Consider the following 18,111-nt stretch of genomic DNA (forward strand, 5'->3'; position numbering starts at 1 on the left):
CTTGAATGCTAAAATTCAATCAGCTAAGCAAAAACTAAGCAGCAATTTTTGAAGCAATTAATGGAGCTTTGAACTGTTACATTTCTGACTTTGTGTAGCCGCTAGCTGTGGTTTACTGCTAGTGCAAACTTACATGTCAGAACAGTTACTACAAAAGTGTTACCACATGAGCATAATCATACTTGCAAATTTTAAAGTAAATCCTTAGTAGGACTTTAGAACTGCTAACTTACAGTCCTGCAGCAGCTCATATACTGCAGCCATAACGCTAACTTGTCCAGAAACACACTCAATACTATAATTATCTCCCTAAAACTGTCATCAGACAACAAAAATCAAAAAATTGGTATAAGCAATCTTACAATTCCTATGGCAATGTGGAACTGCTAAATAACAGCGGAGATAGCTGTGCTACAGTACTAACGTTATAATGCATAGAAGCAATCACTACTAATTATCATTCACCGTCACAAATGAGCCAAAATCTGTAAATTACACTTAAATGTCTCTTCAATCTTTGAAGCAACCACCTAATGTGAATTTACTATTGTACTATCCTATAGTTAGCTGTGCTGCAGTGCTAATGTTTGCATACAAAAATTCTCAGTAAAATTATTATGTCTCTGAATGATTTCCCACATGGTAAAAATAGTCAAATTAAGCGTGAATAATTCTTCATATGTATAAGTAATTTCTTTACACTAGTTCTTAAACTGTATCTTTTCTTTTCCAGTAGCTCCTAGTTATGATTCTAGCCTGAAAGTAAAAAAGCAAAAAAATAGAAGATTGGGTTTGACCTGTTTTCTAACATCCTCATCTACTACAGAATTACAGCTAACAATGTTCTTGTTAGCATCTTCGCCTGTGAAAAAATATTGACTTTCAGTGCTGTGTTACTGCTGAGTCAAATGGGAGGGGGGCAAGGGGGGAGGTCTCCACTTCCTAATGATTGCTCTACATTATAACACATGAAGCCAAGTGAGCACTGAGTCTTGTAAACTCTAGTTTATGGAGTGCAAATTGGTGCCCAACAGATACCATATATACACACTGAGTGACCAGAAAGCTAGTAGATAGATTTATATATATATAAACAAATCTAAAATATGATCCCTGAAGGCAGTCATCTTCATGCACCCCTGGTCCAAAATAACAAATATCCCCCTCCAAAACAAACATCCCTCCTCACACTTCATGAGTTCAAATGTACAAACAAAAATCCCTTGTTTTCCTTTTTTTTAACTTTACATCATTTGTCTTGTTTTCCTTCATGCAACTGCCCCCTACTCAAGGCTTTCAGTAGCAAAGGCGCTCTCACAAAGCCTTTTTTCTTCCACCTCAGACAATCCACCTCCCCATCTATACTCTGCCAGGCATTCCTGAGTCTATCCTAGCTATCGAAAATGTCAAGAATGAGGAGAGAAGCAGAGGAGGGTAGCAATGAGCACTGCGGCAGGTAGAGTCTTGTCCCGCTGCGCACACTTCCCACAGTCTCTGGGGTTAGTACATGCATGGAACGGATGGGATCTCACTTGACTCCCTTAATTAAAACTCTTCACTTGAACAAGCCTCAGAGCTCATTCTCCTCTGGATGAAGGCATTTGAGCTAATTATCGGGCCAGTTTCATTCCAAAAAACAACAGAATGGAGAAGTTATGAAGGGGACAGAGATGAGAAGTGTCCTTAGATATGAGGAGCTCCACGGAAAAGTTTTGATCTTTTCACACACTGGTGTGTTTAAACTCAAGTACAGTTTGATCACTTTTTAAATTATTCATCTGACCGTAATCCTTCAACTGACAATATGACCAAATCAGGTTATGCAAAGCAAACGTTTGTGGAACACTTAAAATAGAAACAGCACATTCTACACACATTTTTTTCCTTTCCGGGAGTTTGAGAAGAAAAAGAAGAAAAGGGGAGTGGAAAGACCAAGCAGACCAACAGTAACCAACAGTAGAAAGTTTTATGTGTGTGCCAAGTGCAACTTAACACTGCAAACAAGCTCCATCCATTGGAACATTGAGCCACCCAGAGTAGGAGGTGATTCATGCTCTGCATCACCCCACCCCCCCCCCCCCCCCCCCCCACCCCCCACCAACCCCACTCCCCTCATGCCGACTTACATTCAAACTCTGAACCACTGTGAAGCTTGTCCAGCAGCAGAAACCAGTGAAACAGCAGCAGGTTCACTGCTCACCAGTATGGGGCCACTTCCCACTAAAGTCTGGTAGTTTCAGTCTGTGCTCAAATTTATTAGTTCCAGCTGCACTGTTTATCTTATAAGAGCCTGACAAATTAGTTCTGAACCGAGAAGATCAAACTGTAACAATCGCTAATTAACTTGTGTCCTGCTGAAAGGAATGTAGTAAATACCCTCCAAAAATCCCACAGTCGTATGTGGTCGTCATTTAGCCACCAATTTAGGGCTTTCTTTTGACTCCTTGTCCTTTTTTATTAAGTGCTTTGCAATGAAGTTAAAATCAAGAAGCTTGGAAAGAAACTGCATGAACCTGAAGTTCCTAAAATCCTTTGTGTGCGTTTGTAAAAGTAAAGGAGTTCAGACTTAATAAAACAGCAAGGGTTGGACGTTTCTCTAACCGATGAACCCATGATCCTACAACTTGTTTATCAGTCAACCTTCCTCAAGGCTTCATTGACAGGTTGGCACCACACCACAGAAACAACGCCTCTAAAATGACTCAGCTGGTCTTGTTTCATGAGGTTTGGGGAAACTTTACCACCGTGAGCCTGAGGCTGTGTCATTGTAGCAGCCACCTGCAACTGAAATCCTGTCTGTCTTTGGAAAACAGAACGCTTTGGCACATTGTAAGCCAGCACATGCTCAATGCTCTGGAGATGTACCCCAACATCTACAGGAAGCTAAAACTTTCCAGATTGGATGTACCGGTTCCTCACCTTCAACACAGTGTTCCACTTCCTCCAGGTTGCGAAGAGTAATCCTCATCAGACTCGAGTTGAGCATCAGTTCGTTCTTGTGGTTCGGCCCCACTGACTCCGGGACGAGGTTGAGAAAAAATATGCGGGTGTCACCTGTGGCCACCTGGTTGTCACAGATGCGAGGATTGCCAAACCCGCCGATCGTCACCTTGTTGCCTCCGTCCAGGAGGATCACCCGGTTGATGCTGGACTTTCCTTTTAAGTAGCGCCAAACTCTGACCTTTAGAAATAGAGGGAAGAAAACCAAGAATGGCATTTGTTTTACTCAATATTACAATAGAAATTTTAAAAAACTACTACAACCTGCTTGCATAGGTGTTCACACCATAAGCTAGTGCTTTGCTGGAACGTCTTCTGATTGAATTTCTTTGATTTGTCTGAAAGCATCCCACATCTTTACTTAAAAATATTACTCTTGCAAAGTTATCAAAATCTACCAACATTAAGGACATCTCTTGTCCATTCTACATCTTCAGGTGTGCTTTCATTACAATGGGTTATTACAAAATTAAAGATCCTTTTGTTTCTTCAAGACATGAGGACTGTTGGTAAGGATTTTCCCAACTACTTCCATCTGAAGAAACAGAAACTTAAAGCATGATCATGCCACCACCATGTTGAACTACAGGTACAGAATTATGTTTCGCAGCTTTTCTTTCTGTTCTTGACAAATAACAAATACAGGGGTTATTTGTTGGGCACAAACTCCTTCAGCTCCTTCAGATGCAACAAAACTGTTATAACAATTCATGTTAAAATAAAATAAAATTGCTTTAAAAAAACATAACAGAAGTTTAAATCTGTTAATGTTCCTATTCTCCACTTTGTGACTACAGTGTATGATGAACGATACAGTCACAAACTCAAATCACTATCACAGGTTCTGATATACATATATACTATATAAATATACTGGAGAATTTTAACCTTTAAAAGCTTTCAAACTAGCTAATGGAGGTTTTTTAACATCACACTTGTTTTAACTGGGGTATTTACACACAAAGCAGCAGGTTTGATATTTCATGTCATTTTCAAACTTTAACCTAAAAAAAAAGTAGGGCTTTTTCTTGTGTTTCTTCAGTGACAGAATTGAGACAGAACTGTCTATCTCAGAAAGCAAATTCATGTTTTATGCTGACTCACTGGAAGATTTTGTGTTACATATTAGCCATCTTTTCTCATTTCAGCATTTGGAAGAGGGTTTCTGTTACTGGATAAGCTGCTGTGCCTCTAATCTGCCCCATTCACTGATCGGATGGAAGGGAAGCTGGGCAGAAAAAAAGAGAGGAGCAAACGAGCTGACCAAACACAACTTGTTTATTTTTCACAGATTTTAGACTGGCCCACCACGAGTCAGATATGGTGCAAAAGTTAGTTGCACAATGAACAAGCAAAGGAAGGAAGACACAGGATGGTGGGGAGGAAAGCTGTAGTTCCTGGCTAACAGTTTAGATTTTTACAGATTCAAATAACTTTAAAGCAATTTCTGCTTTTGACGCTGCAGTAGTTGTTTGCTATCACTCCAATATACAGTACATAAAATCTCTGTCCTACTTGTCATATCAATATGTGCAATATTGCTGTGGGAAAGTCACAATGATGGAAGACAAAGATAAAAACAACAAAAGCTTAATATCATTATAATTATTAATATTAAACATTAATACTGAAATGTTGCATGTTTTCCACAAATTGCATGACCCTCAGTTTGCAGAACTCACTCTGACAGACAGCCCAGAAATAAAGCAGAACCAGCAAAGCTTCAGGTCCTGGTATTGGGTGAATCTCATGCTGATCAGGCAGAACATTATAAAGATCTGTTAAACACTGCTTTAGTTTTACCACCAAAACAGTCAAGACCTGGTGAGGTTTGGACTCCATTAAAGCTTCAATGATATGGTGTGATATCTGGAACCAGTAACATAAAGTCCAGTTTGGGTTCCTTCAATCAGATTGGTTGTCTGATAGATCAGCGGTCCCCAACCTTTTTAGTCGCGCGGACCGGTCAGCCCTTCGCAATTTTGCTGCGGACCGGGGGGGTGGGGGTGGGGGTGGGGGGGGTTCTCATTCTGCTGCAAGTTGGCTCAATTTTGACGCGCAAGACTTAACCGGTAAAATCCGGTTTGGGATTTTCAAAATAAAAGATCCGGAAGTACTTCATTATTTCTTGCGCGGCCCGGTGGTTGGGGACCACTGTGATAGATGACTGGATTGGGATCTGGGCAACTTCAAGGAAAAGGCTCATCATCAATCAAACTCATTGAGCTCCTCAAACCATTCTGTCTAAGAAGCCAGGTGCATTGTTTGTATGGTCGACAAATACTCTTAGGTGATCCAAGTTTCCCTACAGAACATTGCCCGACCATGACACCGCCTTGACCGGCTTGCCAACGTCCTGCTGCAACACACCACTTTAAACATGATGTAGAAGATAACATTCATCGGCCCAGACAGCTTTCTTCTAACGTTTGTCCAGTTCTGAGGATCACATGTCCACTGAACGGACCCCAACCCAACTGCAGCACACTGTGTGTTCTGACCCTTTTCTACCAGAACTGCTTTCTTCAGGATTCTGACCTTCAGTAACTCCTCTGTAGGATCTAACCACATGAGGCCAGCCTTCGCTCTCCAAGTGCGTCAGTGAGTCATGAACTTGTTCCTGTTCACCAGTTACTAGACACTGACCAGTGCAGAACAGGAACGCCCTGCAGGAGCTGCAATTTTGGAGATGCATCATAATTTGGGCTCTGTTTTGTCAAACTCACTCAGGCCTTTCAAACACATCAACTATGCTCCATCGGTAAACATAATCATTGCAAAGCAACTTTTCCTCCTGAATGTGAGTCTCCGTGGGAACTTGGAGTGAACTTTCACCACATTCCCTCCCTGAAGGCGTTGCTGCTTCTGCCGGAAGTCACAGATATCTGGTCTGTGGTGCGATTTGTCAGCACCACCACAGAATAAATCAAGACTCAGGATATTATCCCTGCGGCAACAGGAAAAAGACAGGTTGCATATTTCCAATTATTACGGCGGTAGTGAGAGTTACCAAGTCGGAAAGCATGGAGCTTCCTGCCGCAGTGTGTTCTGGATGATTGCATGCTCTGTTAGGCCTGCTTCTTAACTGTGCAAATGCTGAGTGGAAATGTAAAGAAACCCATGTAGTGACTGTATTCCTGAAGGTAAGTGGATGTGAACGTGGATTTCCTGCCAGTGGGCGGGTAGCCGCGGACAAGGTGTTTCTCATGAAAGCTTCAAATGAGTTGGGAGAAAAACTCTGCGGCCCTCATGGGACTTCTGTAAAGTCCAGAAAGCCACTGGGCAGGTGCCTGAACGCACCACTGCGGATCCCTTCACAAGATAACGTCTTTCCGAACCTCACTGTCAGACACTTACCTTGCAGTAATAGGTCTTGTGCACAGGGTCCATGTTGAATATTTCGTCCACGGTTCCGGTTAGGACCACGTTGGCTTCCTCCTCCCGGTCCTCCAGGTTTTTCTCCGGACAACTGGCGGCGCACGGCGGCCACAGGGGAGCCAGGAGCAGCCCCGCCAGGAGCAGCGCTGCCCGGCCGGCCCGGAGTGTCCGCTGCGAAGCCATGACCGCCGCTCGGATGGACCCGGAGAAAAGTTTACTTTTCTCTGCTTAAATTGAACCTTGAGCCGCCTGGTGTTTGCAGACACCAACTCCCAGTTTTCTTCTTCTAGATGTTGCACCGAGTCCTCTCCGCTACTTCCCAGCGGTATGAGCGGTTTCTCTTTCACCTTGCAGCCCTGCTCGTCGCATCTGCAGCCGGGTTCAAAATCCCTCTCTGCCGCCGCCGGCTGGGAGTCCAGGAGGAAGAGAGGAAGAGGAGGGAGAAGGAGGAAGGGCCAGGGATCTCTCTCTCTCTCTCTCTCTCTCTCTCTCTCTCTCTCTCTCTCTCTCTCTCTCTCTCTCTCTCTCTCTCTTCAGGAATGTAACCACTCTTCTGCTTTCCGCTCATCCCCCCACCCCCCGCGTCTCTACACACGCACACACACCCCCTCTCACACACACACTTCCACAAGATTTGCATGCAATCTGAATTGCTGATCCCAGAAGAGAGGTGTGTGATGATGGTGGGGGGCTGCACGCCGGAATGCCTGCAGAAGGTGGTTGTCCAACGCCGCCCCCCGTCGGACAGACACTGTCTTTACCCCCGGTCCCATCAGTGACCTTCACTTGCATGTCCGCCACCTCCTGCAGGTGGATGCACTTTTGTGTTCGGAAATTCTTTAAACTTCCCGAAGCAAACACAGTTTTATTTACCTGAATACTTTGATTTATGTGCTTGTCAGTCATTTCTTGTCCCTTGGATCAGACTTCACAGACAGATTACAGGGGCAGCAGGCCAGGAGCCCAAATTTTTTTAATTTATTTAACAAATTAATGTACTTTATATGAAACTCATAGGTCAATATCATGCAAGTTGTATTAATCAATATTCAAGTATTTGAAAATTATGATTATTTTTATGACTATTTTTCCTCTTACTGTTACCTCCCATCATTCTCCTCAACGGCACAATAAAACAACTGACTAGCTCTTATGGCTTTTGATTTTATTGTACCAACCCAAAATTATTGCTGGCCTCACCCGGGCCCCATGCGGCCCCAATCTGACCCCCATCCAGAGACCCATCTGAGAACTTTTTGGAGACACCCCTGATCTGGAACTATAATCTTTCTATGGTGTGTGATTTACAGTCCATCAGTAACCAGGTAATGTTAGTCCCTGCCTTAAAGACAGGTGTTCACAAATAAAGCTAAATTAGTAATATATTGAAATATTGTTATTAATACAACATGAGTTTTAGTACTACTATGAAAAATGCCCAAACTGTTATGTATTCTGGGTTTGGGGTTGGACCCAAATGCAAACAGGAACTGCATTTAGATATGTCTCTAACAGAAAACTTACAGGTTTAGTAACAGATAGAAAAACAGATCATGGCCTGGACAGTCCAGAACTGTCCAGGACAGCAAGTCCAGAACCAGAGAGTGACAGAATCCACTGGGAACAGCTGAGAAAGGGAACAAAGAGGCAGGATAATAAACACACAGAAGGTGAACAGATCAATATAGATCAATGCAGATCAATATTAATTAATACAGATCAATACTAATCATTACAAAGGATCACCACACAAGGATAACTGAAGAAACTACAGAGGGATGAATGTATAGGGAAAGACCTTTAAAGCAATACTAATGAACTAAATATGACAAGACGTGTAGCAATAATTAATGTACACAAACGGAAAACATTTTGAAATGCTCTTAAAAGTAGAAAAAAGTTTAATGCAAACTAAATGTTTAAAACAGATGTACAGCTTTTTAGCAGAGTTGATATAGGAGAAGTGATCATGTTCAACAGCATCATGTGATTTAACTGATCACAGTTTGACAAAACAAGTGACACAAACTGTTGGGTTTTACTTTGAGTTCTTTAAGATCTGTAAATAATAAGATGGTATACTATAAGATCGTCATCAAAGATTCAAATCTGACATGTGTCACATTAGAGATTCATTATGTCCTAAAACTTTATATGTTTCAATCTATAAATGTAGCCACATGTTCTGTCAAAGTCAGGCACGTGCAGATGGGGGGGAAAGGGGGACTTGAGCCCCTGCCCTTTTTACCCTTGATGCCCCTAGTGCCCTTTTTGATTTTTTTTTTCAAAAATTTTTATTTTTTATTTTTATCTGTATGTCAGAAGGCCTGTTTGTGCCCCTCAGCAATAATATTTAGCTAAATATAATAATTTAGTAAAAATAAACTAGTCTGGCTGCCCTCAGTCTAATAATGACTCTCAGAACCTCCATGTTGTTCAGACTCCAGGTCCATGGTGAGGAGGAGGGGGCGGATCTGTGCCCTCTAACTATCAAATTATGGACAAGAATATTTTTTCATACACTGGTTTGTGAATAAAAACGTAGGTCTGATGTTGACGTTAGAAAAACTGTTTCTATTTATATTTTTATAATCGTCCTTGCAATAGCGGGAAAAACCCGCCTCGCCCCTAAACACAGAAAGGTTTCAGCTGCAGAGGAAACTTCTGACTTTAAATTAATCATTCTACTAAAAGCCCGGTTCACTACAGGCAGTCTGAGTCGGTCCACTGACAGATATAAAGAATGTCTGTCTTTATATCAGACATCCTGAGTGCAGAGCATAAATTTCCTCCCTCTTCCAAAAAGCTGTAATTCCAACTACTGATCTATTCCTGGGAAAATGACAGGCTTGGTGACACACAGATGCTTGTGAGGATGTTTGGTTCCAGCAGTGGCAGCTGAGTTAACTGGATTAAATCCAACAGATCTCACGAAAGACAAATAATTATTTGTCGCTGAATTTTTTTTATGCAATGGCTTACTGGTGAACTTTCTCTTCAACATTGTTCAAACACAAAATTACATCCAAAATGGTTTGAGGACATGATGTGAAATTCAAAGCTGGAGCCAAGAGTGGAAGGCAGCCTTTGGTCTGGAAAAACATTTTCATTGGATGGAGACATTCTCTGTAACAACAAATGAGCAATTTAAACCAGAAAGCATATCAAAATACAAAATCCCTGCTCAGCAGGTCATCATGTACTATTAATTATTCTTTGTTTATGTTAGAGTTTGTTATTGTTCACCAGAAAAAAAAGTGGGTTTTCGACATCTATTGACACCTAGCACTGCCTTGTGCTTAGAGATTGAGGGCTATCGGCAAGAGTTTTTGTCAGAATGGGAAATTATAGGAAACTGCAAAGAATTGTCAAAAATGGTGTGTGTCTGTGTTGCCCTATTACCCCTCTCCTTGGGCCTAGGTGAGGCTTTCATATTTAAAGAAGTTGCTGGGAGCCATGAAAAACGCAAATCAACTCTTGCGCATCGACCTTTCTGCCTGTCGTTCCTGTTGTAGTTCACACATTTTCCCTTCTGTGCACCACCCAGGTTTGTTTACCAGTTCCAGGACGCAACCAAAACCAATCAGTGTTATTACCTTGAGAAATAATGAGATTTGTTTAAGTATAAAACAGGAATTAATGCAGAATATGTTCAAATATTACAAGTCATACAAACGGAACAAATACAGAGTAACAGTCACCAGCGCTTGACCACCTTAGCTCATATTTCCACAAACATTTCACACTATGGGGGTCACATGAGTGTTGATCAGAACTCTTCAGGCACGTTCTGATGCCCACCATGAGGACAGAGATACAACTGTGTGTAAGTATCTAATATTTTAGAATGTTGGTGATATTTTATGCTTCAATATTGTTTATGTACATAATACGATTATGCTATTTATTTACAATGCACAAAAATGTTTTCCAGCTGCGTCCAGGACCTACTGCCAGTCATCCAGATGTTGGTCAAGAAAGAAGCAGATAAGATTTATTGAATTTAGGGATGTCACAATTCCTTGAATGATTCAAGTGTCATGGTGGTACATAAATGTTTCTGTGTGTGATGAAGGAGCCAAATCCTGTCTCTAACTTGGACACAAAAGCTGTAAATGGCTGAACAAAGTGATAGTTCATCTATTAAAGTGACTGAAGATGAATATATAAACTAAAAACAGGAGTATAGACATTACTTTCATAAGTGTCTTTGTGGACCTACTGCTTTGTTATTAAAATGAATATAATTTCAGATTTTTGTATAATTCTTTTCCAGGATGATTGTGAGGTATTATTGTTACAGGTTAGCCACAAGTACAGAAAAGTAAATGTTAGAGATGCACAAATTTGAAAATTTGGGCCGATATTGATATACGATATTAATGCTGCTGTATTAACCAATATTTTTATCAATTTAATAATAAAGCAAAACACTTCTAAAAAAACTCCGTAGTCCTGTTTTTAATTTATATTGTCATATTCAGTCAATTTAACAGATCAACTCTCACTTTGCCCAGCCCTTTCCTGTGTCCATGTGAGCGACAGGATTTGGCTCCTACATCATACATATAATCAAATCTGCCAGCCATGTACACGCCAGTCTGTTGTGAGCAGAATGGAAGTACATTTATTTTCCATTTTGTCCATAAAGCTACCTTTACGCTAAGAACATCAGTCTGCTGTGCTCTGTCTGTCCGCTCCACCTTCATAAGTACAGATGGAGCCACGCACTTTGCCGCTATATGCTCTGACTGACCACTAGGCAGTGGCTCAGGGAGGAAAAAGGTTGTTGTACTCTTTGCATCGCACGTTTTTTAATCATTCATTTTAATAATGCCTATTGGTCCCCTTGGAAATAATAAAAACTGGGACATCAATCAAAGAAATCACCCCAGATATGGCATGTTATCTGTCCATTTTCATGACCTGCACAGAATATGCTACATTCTGTGTACATATTTTTCTTCTGAGGATTTTTACAATACCAAATGTTTTCTTTTTTTTTTCTTTAAAGTTGTTTTATTTTCTGCAAGAATGTAGTAATAGGATGGTTTTTTAGAGTTGGTCCCACTAATTAAGCTGGGAGTTGCCACAAAATTTCACTATACTTTGATAATGACAACAAAGATGCCTGCAGCTCATAATGATTGTCTGTTCTGTGTTCACAGCTGATGGAGGAAGGCAGAGAGTACTGGCAGCAGAGGAGGTGGCATTCTGGGTGATGGCACCTATGAGGGGGCGTCAGGATGAACTGTGGTGAGGTGGAGACCCCAAGTTCCCCCAGTAAGGAGCTCAGTGACCTCAGGTCTACACTACAGGAGAGACGTCGGGCCTTTACTGAAAGCAGCGTAATGTTGGATAATTTTTGGACAAAAAAAACCCGCCAGATGGTCCAGATGTTAACAAGCATTTATGTCTTATTTTGTGTGGAAATATTGAAAAAATAAAATGAAATAAAGAAAAAAAAGTTATGTGCCTCATTAACGTTCCTTATATATGAACATGTTGCATATAAGCAATATCATATGAATATATTTTAATACAGCATGTATTTTTATATTGATTTTTAAAAACACATCATTAAAAATATTAATTATTGGTGCGGGGTTTATTTATAAAGACGTGTGCTGTCCAATGGGGACACATCAAAGAACCAATCATATGTCAGTGATGAATTGTGATGTCATTGTTTTTCATCCAATGACTGAGAATCCATGCTGGTCTGCTGAAGTGCCTTTGCAAATGCTAGGCTAGTCGTATGCTAAGTAGAGTCGTTAACACCTCCTGAAAGTCTGCAAATAATAAACTAAACAGAAAGGACTTAACTGACACACAACATAAATAATTATAATAAGAAAGGACTGAATACAGAAAGACAAAAAAAAAAAAACACTGACCGGACAAGTTAACGGACAGATCTGGAAAGAAGAGACGGAAATCTTGAAGTCTGAATGCTGGGAAGGTGATTACTAGAATGCAAACTAGATTAGCAATAACAAATATTAATATTAAACTTTACATATGGAACACCAGTTGTGACAAATTTCAAAAGATCATGACTGAAGTCTTTCAGTTTATTTGGATGCAACTTTGCAAACTTCAGTAGTCTCATTTTTTAGAGGAAACTCATAAATGTTCATTGTTTTTCTAAATGCACCGTTCTGAACCTTAACGTCTCACATCCTGATGTGTCTGCACGGCTCTGAGGATGTTCACCATTTATTCCAGCATCACACAATTTGGATTTAGGTTTCTGTGTTGTTTACTACTTAATTTAGTTCCTGTCATCTCGCCTTCCAGCTGCCTCGTTTCCCCGTCTGGCCCTTGTCTTTTGTCGTGTTAACCTTGCCTCTGTTTCATTCGTGTTTCATCCAGTTGCTACCAGTGTCTGAACTCCTAGCCTCACTGCTCACCTGTGCTGCCTGGATTTTGTGTATTTATCATCATTAAACCATCATTTTCACAATAATCTGGGTCTTCTATGTCATCCTCACCAACAACAAAAAATCACAACTCATGACATAACCTTTTGTATTTAAAGGGACAGTACTTTGTAAAATCCATTTTTTAGCTTTACAGCATGTTATAAAGTTATTCCCTCATCAACATTCCTGGAGTTTTGCTGTGATTCATGCATGTTAGAGAAATCCTTTAATCTCCATGGCAACCTTTCAGCTGTGTAAAATGAGTGGTGTAACCAAGGGCCGCTTTTGAGCAGCAGCTCCTCCTGACAGAGCAGCCTTGCCCCCAGCACCTTAAGACTAGCAGCAGCAATTAGTAAGCACCTGGTTTAACTGTGCCTCTGAATTACTTGAACACTGGTAAACAAAAAACATGTTGCTAAATGCTTGAAAGAGGAATGTGGTTGCATTGTTGTGTTGAAGGAGGAGTGTCAGAAAGAGCAGGAGCTTCTGAAAGAGTCAGAGGCCCAATTTCAAGGCATTAATTTACAAAGTCAAATTATTTTTGTTTGATGTATACAACATTTTTATAAAAACTGAAGGTTAAATAGTTATTTGATTGTGCTATAAAATGGCATTATGTGTTCGGATCTAGGGTTGTTTTGGTGTTTTGATTATGTCATAGCAGTTTGATTATTCTGTGTTCCTTAGTCTCTTTCTTTGATTGAATCAGTCTGGTTCCTGTTTTACTCTTAGTGTTTCTATTTATGTATATTTCTTGTCTCTAGTTATTTCTAGTTACTCTAGTTTCATTATGTTTCATAGGTCTGGTTATTCTTTAGTGTTAGATTTATTCCCTGGTCCCTTGTGCCACGTTCTCTCCCTCCCTGTTAGATCATCAGCCTCATTCACCCTCACAGTATTTAAACCAGGGGTCTCCCAGTCCAGTACTCAAGGGCTACCACCCTGCAGCTTTAGATGCATCTTTGCTCAAATACAGCTGGATCAGATAAACTGCTCATTCCCAGCCGATTGCAGAGCTGAATGAATGCTGCTGAGGGAACTCAGACATTTTGGAGCACAGATGTCTCTAAAAGTTGCAGGATGGTAGCTTTGGGACTCCTGATTTAAACCCTTCTCCTGCTCTCACTCCTCGCTGTTAAATCCTACACATCCCATTATCCCCTTGTTGTTCATGGTTGCTGTTATTTTTGTTCTGCTCTGGCTCCCTGCGTTCTCCATAGTTTTTTTGTTTGTTTTTTTTTTCATTAAGAAGTTCAACATGCTCCCAGATCCTGTCTGCATTTTAGTCCATCAACAAACTCTGACCTGTCATCATGAGCCTGGAGAATACATATCTGGCCCTTTTAAATGCATTGGAAGTGTTCCTATAACCTTTCCCAGTCTGATGGGGAGCAACAATTGCTTCTTCAGGGTTTTGGACAATTTATTTCCACCCTGGCCGAGTGTAACAAACCCCAGAGAGCTCCAGAGCAGCAAACTAGCAGAACTCCTGCATTTATAGAGGTGGCCATGTTTGAAGTGGAAAAAGCTGAAAAACGGTTGTCATTATTAACAGAATTAACAGAGAAAGCTTCCTGGTGATGAATCAGAAAGGTGAATTGAAACAGCAATGCAACTTGGTTGCTACTTAATATTAAAAAGCTGACTGTAGCCTCAGCAGATATTTCTGCATCCATCATAATATCCTCCTGATGACAGAGGGTCAGCTACACTTGGATTTAACTTTTTCATTTTGTCTTTTTACTTTGTTGAGGCTGGATAAGAAAAGAGCTGCAACCTGAGAGTTGGAACATTTAGCAACCAATTTGAATGCTGTCCAGGGGCTGCATTTGACTAAGCAGCAGCTGCATTGCAGGTCAATCAGAGTCACAGTGAGAGCCAACCCAGCCTTCTGGCCAGCGCTCTACTCATGTAAGGGATATCTTCCAGTGTGTGCCACATAAATAATGCACCATCCCTCTGCAGGTTTCGTTTTTTGTTTTGTGCTGTAGCAGTGGTTCTGTGTCAGCGCTCCTGATTCATAATAGTGCTGGCTCATTTCTTCTGTAAGTCGTGCTTTTCATTGCATCACAGTAAGGTGTGCAGTCCAGACATATTTTAGGAGCACCAACAGAAAAAAAGACGTTCCAGTGTTATCACACGAGCTGCTGGTGCTCTCATGCTGCTCTGGAAGACAGACCCACACCTTTTATCAGGTAGCAGCTTGGGAACAGTGAAGGAAGTTTTAGCTGCTTAACATCCATCTGCCTCAGGTTATCCATCCATCCATCCATCCATCCATCCATCCTTTTCTGCTTATCCGGGGTCGAGTTGCGGGGATAGCAGCCTAAGAAGACTATTGTACCAGTGAAATGTTTATGCAGATCGCCATAAAAAGTCTGGATTTTAATTCCCTTTAAAATCAGATTATATAGTCTATAATAGCTATGTCTTTGATTTTCGTTCATGTTGACCAAATAAGCCTACAATAAGGAGACATTTGAGTCAAACCCCAAAATGATCAAACAGATTCTTAACAAAAGTGATGTTGGGGTGTTGAATATAGGAGATGTCCTGTACTTACAGCAAGATTAGAAACATTTTTACTTAAGATAAACTTGGGATGGCAGCCAGGATATTAAGCAGGAATTTAGCAGGTGGATAAAAGTTGCCTTGATGCTTTCATAAGGAAGATATCAAAACATGCTGAGAAAAAACAACATGTAAAGTATGAAAAGCTTTATTAATTTAATTTTTCCCATGATTCTCCGTTTGGTTCTGCAATTGAACTTCACTGGCAAACACACATATAAAATAAAATGCTTAAAGAATTTTATTTTATATGTAAAATAAGTAAAATGAGAACATGCTATAACCATCTCAAAGCAGAGAGATTTTTTCTGATATTTTCTCCTCATTAACATGCAGCAACTTGCTCTTATTTGCTGATGTCTGTAAACCTTTTGCTCTTTAGGCAAACCTTTGGTGCACAGATTCAACACATTCATTACAATTCAACAAATACATGGCAAAAATAACTGTTTTCAAAATGTACATTTATTTTAAGACACTACACAAACTAGGAAGATTCTTACTCAGAGATTCATACTCAGAGTTTATAAAAAGATTTATTTGTTTTTCTCATGACACTGCATGCTTTCTAGATTCATACATTGCTGATGAGTCTGATTCTTTTGTTCAGTGATGTTTTTTGCATGAATGCTAAGGCCAACGTTCATGCAATTCATGATAATTTCAGTCCATATTAGACCAATCTATGAATTGTGATTTTCATCTTAGGTTATCTCAATGCCAAAAAATTACTGAAAATATGCTGTTTACATGTTAAAGTCTAATTAATTTCAGACTGTGTTCACATGAATTTCTGCTCAGTATTATGAACTACAGGCTTGACTGGTCGAATGTATTCTAGATTTGGAGCAGAAATAATCAGATCCTCTGTGGCGTGGAGACGGAGCGCAGAGGTAAAAGGTTTCAGTAAACGGGTTGCTGATGACTGACAGAGCCAGATGGTTGCCTGCTTCATGGCGTCAGATCTAAACAGTCACACCTGGTTTTATTCCTGAACATTTAGCAGGAATGTAAGCTTAATCCCATGGAGTCCCTTCCTGTTTGTTTTTCTTTCCTCAGTTTCAGTCAAAATGTCTGCAGACTGTTGTAGGCAACAGCAAAGGTGATCATACAGATAATCGCCACATTTACCTGGAGTTAGGCACACTGTGCAACAAAAACTAATAATTTACCTCCGGCAGATTTCTTCAATTTTTCCTTTTTTGTTGTCACACACCTAAATGTTTGAGATCATGAAATAAATGTTTCTGACAGACAAAGATAACCTGAACATGGCAATATTTTGTTTTGACATGATAATTTCATTTATTATATCCAAACCAATCTGTTTTGAAAAAGTAAATGAGATTTTAGAAAGATTCAAAGCATGAATAGTATGTTTAAGGCCATGACGCTGCATTTCAATCTTATTTAGGCATCAACTTTGTCTAGGCCACTCCCTAAGCTTCCTTTTTCTGAGCTTGTGGAGGTTGTATAATCAGGTGCCTGAGCTTAGAAGGCTATGAAAGGCTTACTGGGCATTCTTCTCTCTGATAGAGATCAGAATTCAGAATTTCCATCAATAACAAAAGTCCTTCAAGTTCTGAAGCAGCAGCACAGCCTCAGGTCATTACACTACTGTCGCCATTACAGGTTTTTCCCAACCTTGTGGTGGTTTTTACACCAGATGTAACAGACAAAAATTTAAATACAGGCTTGGAGGACAATAGAGGAGCAAGCCGACTGCCAGCTGGGAAATCCAGGAACGGTTTATGATTAAACTGCAGAGACGAAGAAGGGACTCGGGCAACCAGTGGGTAACTATCCACGGCGTCACGAGGGAGGAAATCCAAAAGCCAGGTCTAGGGTTTCACAGGGAAACTTCCAAGGCATCATGAGGAATCACCATTACTGGCAAACACTCAAGCGCTGGCAGTCTGCTCCTCTTAAGCTCCAGGATAATAGGACGATGAAACACAGTTAGGTGTGCAGCCTCTTGCCACCATCATATGTATTTATGGGTGGCAACAGGGCGGACCAGCAGCTGCGCTCAATTTCCCGCAAATTGGGATCTACCAAGGAAAGGTGCGCAGCCACATGTGTGCGCACGGCTTGATACATCCAAATTTTTTTGTGCGCTGCACTTTTCTAAATTTGTCCGTATGCCAAGTTTTAGTATGAAAACTGCGCACTCTTTTATGCATGGGCCCCAGGAGTTCTTAGAGAGATAGAGGCCCAATTTCAAGGTGTTAAATTACAAAGCCTAATTTCTTTTAAGTCATATTTGATATAGCAATTTTAATAACAGCTGAAGGTAACATAGTTACTTGATTGTGCTGTAAAATGGAACTATACCTGGAAAATACATAATACTGCCCCTTTACCAAAGTGTGTGAAGGCTTTTTTCAGATCAGTCAAAGTTGGTGTGGAAAGCTTTTTTCACTTAATAAATAAATTCTTCATCATATTTGTCTGATATTGCAAAAAGAGTAAGAACAAGTCATTTGCAATGGCAGCATATTTTTTTGTAGTACTGTACTTTCTTTCTTCCTCATAAATGTGAATATCTCTTATATTTCCAAAAACACCCTCAAAGTCCTTAAGGTTTTTCTCCATTATTAAAATGTTGAGTGGAGACAAGACAATGTTACTGAGAAACACCATGTAGTGATAAAGTCCCATCACTTACTATTACACATTTAAAGTGTGGTTTCTTAAACTGTGCTACACATTCAGCAGTAACAGCAGGATGCTACAG

The 18,111-nt window shown here is 40.4% G+C and overlaps 2 protein-coding genes across 9 annotated transcripts in view; one reads left to right on the forward strand and one right to left on the reverse strand.

Moving 5' to 3' along the window:
• The window catches only part of agrn (agrin), a 466,151-nt gene extending 459,318 nt beyond the window's left edge, over nucleotides 1-6,833 (reverse strand). For 4 of the 8 annotated variants that reach the window (XM_032562688.1, XM_032562681.1, XM_032562697.1 and 1 more), the window contains exons 1-2: nucleotides 6,358-6,833; nucleotides 2,920-3,181 (exon numbers count right to left, since the gene is read on the reverse strand). In XM_032562688.1, coding sequence (XP_032418579.1) covers nucleotides 2,920-3,181; nucleotides 6,358-6,561 — 466 coding nt within the window. In that variant the 5' untranslated portion in view covers nucleotides 6,562-6,833. The remainder of the gene's footprint in view (nucleotides 1-2,919; nucleotides 3,182-6,357) is intronic. The other 4 variants (XM_032562741.1, XM_032562712.1, XM_032562704.1 and 1 more) reach the window with 2 other exon arrangements.
• Nucleotides 1-11,839, forward strand: part of LOC116720089 (uncharacterized) — a 48,113-nt gene extending 36,274 nt beyond the window's left edge. Inside the window, exon 2 of the mRNA XM_032563139.1 lies at nucleotides 11,547-11,839. Coding sequence (XP_032419030.1) covers nucleotides 11,547-11,638 — 92 coding nt within the window. The 3' untranslated portion in view covers nucleotides 11,639-11,839. The remainder of the gene's footprint in view (nucleotides 1-11,546) is intronic.
• Nucleotides 11,840-18,111: the final 6,272 nt, after the last annotated feature.

The sequence above is a fragment of the Xiphophorus hellerii genome, chromosome 1 (genome assembly GCF_003331165.1).
Source record: "Xiphophorus hellerii strain 12219 chromosome 1, Xiphophorus_hellerii-4.1, whole genome shotgun sequence".
Lineage (NCBI taxonomy): Eukaryota > Metazoa > Chordata > Actinopteri > Cyprinodontiformes > Poeciliidae > Xiphophorus > Xiphophorus hellerii.